The 5,600-nt window shown below is 31.1% G+C and overlaps 1 protein-coding gene across 1 annotated transcript; it reads left to right on the top strand.

Moving 5' to 3' along the window:
- Window positions 1–3,639: 3,639 nt before the first annotated feature.
- Window positions 3,640–5,223, top strand: LOC116574479 (coiled-coil domain-containing protein 70-like). Its single transcript, XM_032315236.1, is given in 3 exon segments — window positions 3,640–3,672; window positions 4,079–4,990; window positions 4,992–5,223. Coding segments are annotated over 2 exon segments (795 nt in total). The 5' UTR covers window positions 3,640–3,672; window positions 4,079–4,270; the 3' UTR covers window positions 5,067–5,223.
- Window positions 5,224–5,600: the final 377 nt, after the last annotated feature.

The following is a 5,600-nucleotide window of genomic DNA, read 5'->3' as shown; positions in this document are numbered from 1 at the left end:
TGAGTAAATCATACAGAATTTGTCTTTCTCTAATTTTGCTTTGCCTTATAATCCCTAGCTCTATCCATGTCATCACAAATGGCAAGATTTAATTCTTTTTTATGGCCGAATAATATTCCATTTTATATATATATATATATATATATATATATATATATATATACACACACACATACACACTACTCTATGTATATATACTACATATACTTATATACATATACTACATATACATATCCTACATATACTCTATGTATATATACTACTCTATGTATATATACACATACATATATATGTGTGTGTGTGTCAGTATCACATGTTCTTTACCCATTCATCTATCAATGAACTCGGGCCCCTTCCATAGTTTGGCTATTGTAAATAATGCTGCAATGAACATAGGGGTGCATGTATCCTTCTGAGCTGCTGTTTTACTGGGGACAAATACCAAGTATTGCAGTACCTGGATCAAAGGGTAGTTCTATTTTTAATTTTTTGAGGTATCTCCATACTCTTTTCCACAATGGCTACATCAGTTTGCATTCCCACCAACAGTGCTAGAGTTTCTTTTTTTCCACATGTTCACCATCACTGGTTGTTTCTTATGTTTTTGATTTTAGTGATTCTAACAGGCATGACATGATATCTCATTAGGGTTTTGATTTGCATTTCCCCAATGATTAGGGATCCTGAGCATCTTTTCATGTATCTTGGACATCTGTATGCCTTCTTTGGAGAAATGTCTGTTATGTCTTCTGTCCTTTTTTTAATTGGAATATTTGGTTTTTGGGTATTGAGTTGTACCAGTTCTTTACTGGATATGTTATTTGCAAATATCTTTTCCCATTCAACAGATCGTCTTTTAGTTTTGTTAAATGTTTCCTTCACAGTGTAGAAATTCTTTATATTAATGTAGTCACAACAGTTTATTTCTGATTTTATTTCCCTTCCCTCAGGAGACATATCTAGAAAAATATTGCTATTGCTGATGTCAGAGATTACTGCCTGTGTTCTCTTCAAAGATTTTTATGGTTTCAGATCTCACATTTTAGCTCTTTAATCCATTTTGAGTTTCTTTTCATGTATGCTGAAAGAAAGTGGGCATTCCATTCTTTTACATGTCTAGTTTTCCCAACACCATTTATTGAAGAAATTTTTCCTATTGTATATGCATTCCTTCTTTGTCAAAGATTAACTGACCATAATACTGTGGCTTACTTCTGGGTTTTCTGGTCTATTCCACTGATCTGTGTGTCTATTTTTATGCCTAATTTACTACATAATTTTTTTTAAAACATTGATCCTGTTTTCTAAGATTTCCATGGCTCTTCCTGGTTCTTTATATTTCAATAAAAAATTAGAAAAAATTTTTCAGTTTACATATGTGTACCTGCACAAACTCCCAGGATTCTTTATCCAGGGAAGCCACTGAACATATAAATCAATTTGAGAAATTTTACATCTTTCCAATATTGAATATTCCAATAAAAATGTGGTTTGTTCTTCCTTTTATTTGTACCTCTATAATTTCTCTCAATAATTTTTGTACTTTTCTATTTAGAGGTCTTGCACAAATTTATTCCTAGGAGTTTTGCTTTACCTGCTGATGTAAGTGATATAAAATTACAAAATTTATTTCCCAATTGTTTCTTGGCTAAATATATTTAAATGAAGCTGATTTTTAGATTGACATTATATCTAATAAGCTTACTAAGTCTTATTTTAATTTAATTTAATTTAATTTTAATTTGTCTGTAAGCCTTTTTTTCCTCCAATCCTACATACTTTTTCTTACAGCAATAAGAAACTCCAGAACAAGAAAAATGAAGGTGCCAACAGTGGACACCCTTACATATTTGTGACCTATTGGTATTTCATCATCTGGTATGCCTCTGCAAGTTTTTATTTGTTTTGTTTTGTTTCATTTAAAATTCATAATTGAATTAAGTTCTTTTCTACTCCCATTACACTAAGAGAACATTGTTGCTGGTGATAATTGTTGGCTTGGTTTTGGTTTTTAATCATAAAACTGTGTCGAGTTTTGCTTTATCAAATGCTTTTCTCTGAATTTTCTGACATTACTTTTCTCTTCTCCTTTGTTCTGTAAATGTAGTGAATTACATGAATTGATTACCCAGTGTTAACTGAATCTTACATTCATGAATTAAACCCAGTTTGGTGATAATATACAATTTATTTTATGTATCATTGGACTTGGTGTGCTGATCTTTTGTTTAGGATTTTTGCAACCGTGTTTATAAGATACTTTATGCTATAGTTGTTTTTTTTCTTTCTTTTAAGATCCTTGTAAGATTTTTAAGTAAGGGGATGTGTTCTCAAAACAAAAAAGTTGTTCATTTTTTCCTATCATCTGAAAAGATTTGTGGATATATTAATAGTATTTCTTTCTTAAACATTTGGAAGAATTCACTAATGAAACCATCTGCATTTGTAGTTAATTTGAGGACAGGTTTTAAATTATGAATTCAGTTTATTCAATAGGTCAGGGCTACAGAGAATTTTTTTTTCTTCTTTCCTAGTTTGCTCTTAAACCTCAAAAGTTATTCATTCCAAACAGACTGTCCAGAGCTCTTTGCCTTTTCGAACCCTTTCCGAATCTTTAGCTACCATGACAGCAACAGCAAAAAAGCAGAAAGACTAATATAAAGAATAAGCTGGCACACAATCACAAAAAATACTTTCTCAATTCAATTATAGATAGAGATGATCAAAGGGAAATTTCACTCTCATCAAGTGAAAAAAAAAATAAACTGAAAACCTTCATGTGGATTTTCTTAATTTTACATTAACTCTCATTCCATGCTATTATGTTTTACTATTTTAAAGTTAAATACAGAGTTAAAAATGTGTTAGAAAAAGTACTTTTCTTCAACCTTGTTAAGGAGATATAATGTAAGCAGCTACTAAGGAATCTGGTACAGGGAATAAATTGGCAAATCTTAATCAGATGTGAGTGGTTTTGGTTTTGTCTTATACATTCTTATACATGTTATTATACATTCAATGTCCAAGTTTATACCTTAAACCAAGTATACGTTTGTAAGTATAAATACTTAAAATGTGACATGTACATAAATATAAATATATAAATATTTTAATATTTAATCAAAAGATTACATTTAAAAAATTATACTTTTGCTTTATATTCTAGCAGTGAATATATGCTGAATATAAAATTTATCTTAGATAAGATTACTAGAATTAAAATGTTGCTAGTGTTAAATAACACTACTCGGTATAACATACAAATTTATTTACTACTTATTATTCACCAGTGATCTTAAAATTATTTAAAATACTTTCACCTTTGATTGTATAGTAGTTCCTAGTATTTGTCAATTACAGGATAAAATAAAATTACTTTGCTAATACAAAACTCAATGTTTAAAGTTAATTATAATAATTTAAATAAAAGCAAGGGCTATATATATATTCATTTAATAATACAGAAAAGCATTAAATATAATTTTACATTTTAATTTCTTTTTTTCCTAAAATACACACCAAAAAAACACCCAAACATTATATATATAGCTCCCATTATCTTGTTAGTTGTCAACACTATATGACATCACTATAGATGACATAAAATGTTGCCTAGTTATTTTCTTGTACTAAAAGAATCAGCCTCGCTGGGAATTCAGAGACCACAGAAATGTAAGCATGAATATCTGTTTAAATATCTAACAACACTAGTTAATACCTAAGTAAATATATGTAAAATTATGGTGTATAATAACTTCTTTGAAAAAAGGTTTTCTAATTCTTACAAAGCCAGAAATGTTTATATAAATATGTGGTATTTTTCCTCATCAAGAACCAGTAATATAATTATAAATAATAGCGTAGAGGAAGATCAATAGCTTGGTAGAAGTACTTTAACTCAGAGCTTTACTCAGTTTATCACAAACAATTCAATACATTAACTTTGATAAATATCCAATATATATCCTAGAATTATTTAATTTGCAACTTACATGTGTTCAGGTTTAAACTTTTTTACACTAACCTAACAGTTAAGTTACTGAATTGTCTTCATGTTTTGATTGTTTTTCTCCTGCAGTGGGCCTGACTGAGCCTTGTTTAGAACCCTGTCATATTACCTGTACAAGTCAACACAACAACCGATTCTATATGAACAAAGTTGCAAAAAATTTAGGACTATTTTTTGTTGTAAATATCAATAGTTCACCTTTGGCTGAACCCAGAATATTTGGAGTGTATATATTTTGCTCAGATAAAACACTAAGAAATAATGGTTGTCTGTCAATCAAAATGGATAAACAGAGTCAAAATATTGCACTTATTTTCCTCTTTTTTCTCTTGCACCCAAGACCAAAATAAGTTCAAACATGAGTCTCATAAGGTGGAAAAAAATCTTCAGAGAGACAATAAGGTGTCCAGGGATGAAAACAAGGCTCTCAGAAAAGAAAACAAGTCCCTTTGGGGAGAAAATAAAGCTCTTCAACGAGAAAACAAAGCCTTCCGAATGGACAACCAGTTGATCAGGGAGATAAATCAATCCTTGAGACAGCAAAACGAGGTTCTATGGAAGTTTAAAAATGTGGTTTTAGAGAGCCAAAAACCAGCAGGGGAAAAAATCAATGCTTTGAACATAGAAAGAAAATCTTATTGGCAACAGAATCGAGCCCTAGAAGCACAGATCAAGGCTATCAGAGAACAAGAGAAGGCCTTCCAGAATGAAGCAAAAGCTCTTCAGGAAGAAATAAGGTCTCTCCATGAGGAGATAAAGGCCTTGCAACACCAGGAGAGAGCAATCAAGATGGAGGAACAAGCCCTGATGAAAGAAGGAATAGCACTAGAGATGGAAGAACAGGCTCTGTGGAAGGAGGAACAGGCACTTCGCGAGGAGAACAAGGCTCTTAGAGAAGAAAACGGGGCTCTTCAAGAGGAGGAGAAAGCCCTTCTGGAAGAGGCAAAGGTACTTCAAGAGTGGAATAAGATTCTTCAGGGAGAAGACAACAAATACACTTCTTGGAAAAATGCACAAGAATAAAACAGAGCAGGAGAACTGTGACTTGAAGACATAACTAACAAACCATGAAGACCATTGACATTCCAGTAAAAATCATTAAAACTTTTTAAGGTGAAATACTGTTGTTGGGATTGAAATCAAAAACCTGTAAATTTACAGCACTCAGTATCTGGTCCTGGAAACTAAATAAATTTCTGAAAAGTTAAAAAATAAAAAAGGAAAATTATTCTTTTGGCTTTACTTAGGTATCACACTACTGTTGGAGATACGTATTATTCCAGAATAATCTGCAAAGATATATTGCTCAAAACATGACACTGAATGCACAAGGGGTCTGCCCTTTACTTTCAAAGACATTGGATGAATATTATAAGATAACAGCACAGTGGAAATATCTGTCTCAAAACTTGGTCTTAGAATTATGAATATAGTGAAATATAAAGTTTTCCATACTTCATATGTACTGTAAAACAAATGTACTATAGAAGAATATCCTGTGTCTTTTATGCTTAGTTCAGCCATCTAGTTCAGGAGGTCAATCAAATAAGAGGAATTTTTAAAATAGTCAATAATACAACAATTGAGTGTT

This window comes from Mustela erminea, chromosome 15, assembly GCF_009829155.1.
Source record: "Mustela erminea isolate mMusErm1 chromosome 15, mMusErm1.Pri, whole genome shotgun sequence".
Taxonomy (NCBI): domain Eukaryota; kingdom Metazoa; phylum Chordata; class Mammalia; order Carnivora; family Mustelidae; genus Mustela; species Mustela erminea.
The sequence above is the reverse complement of the archived record's forward strand: the minus strand, read 5'-3'. Positions and strand labels throughout refer to the sequence as shown.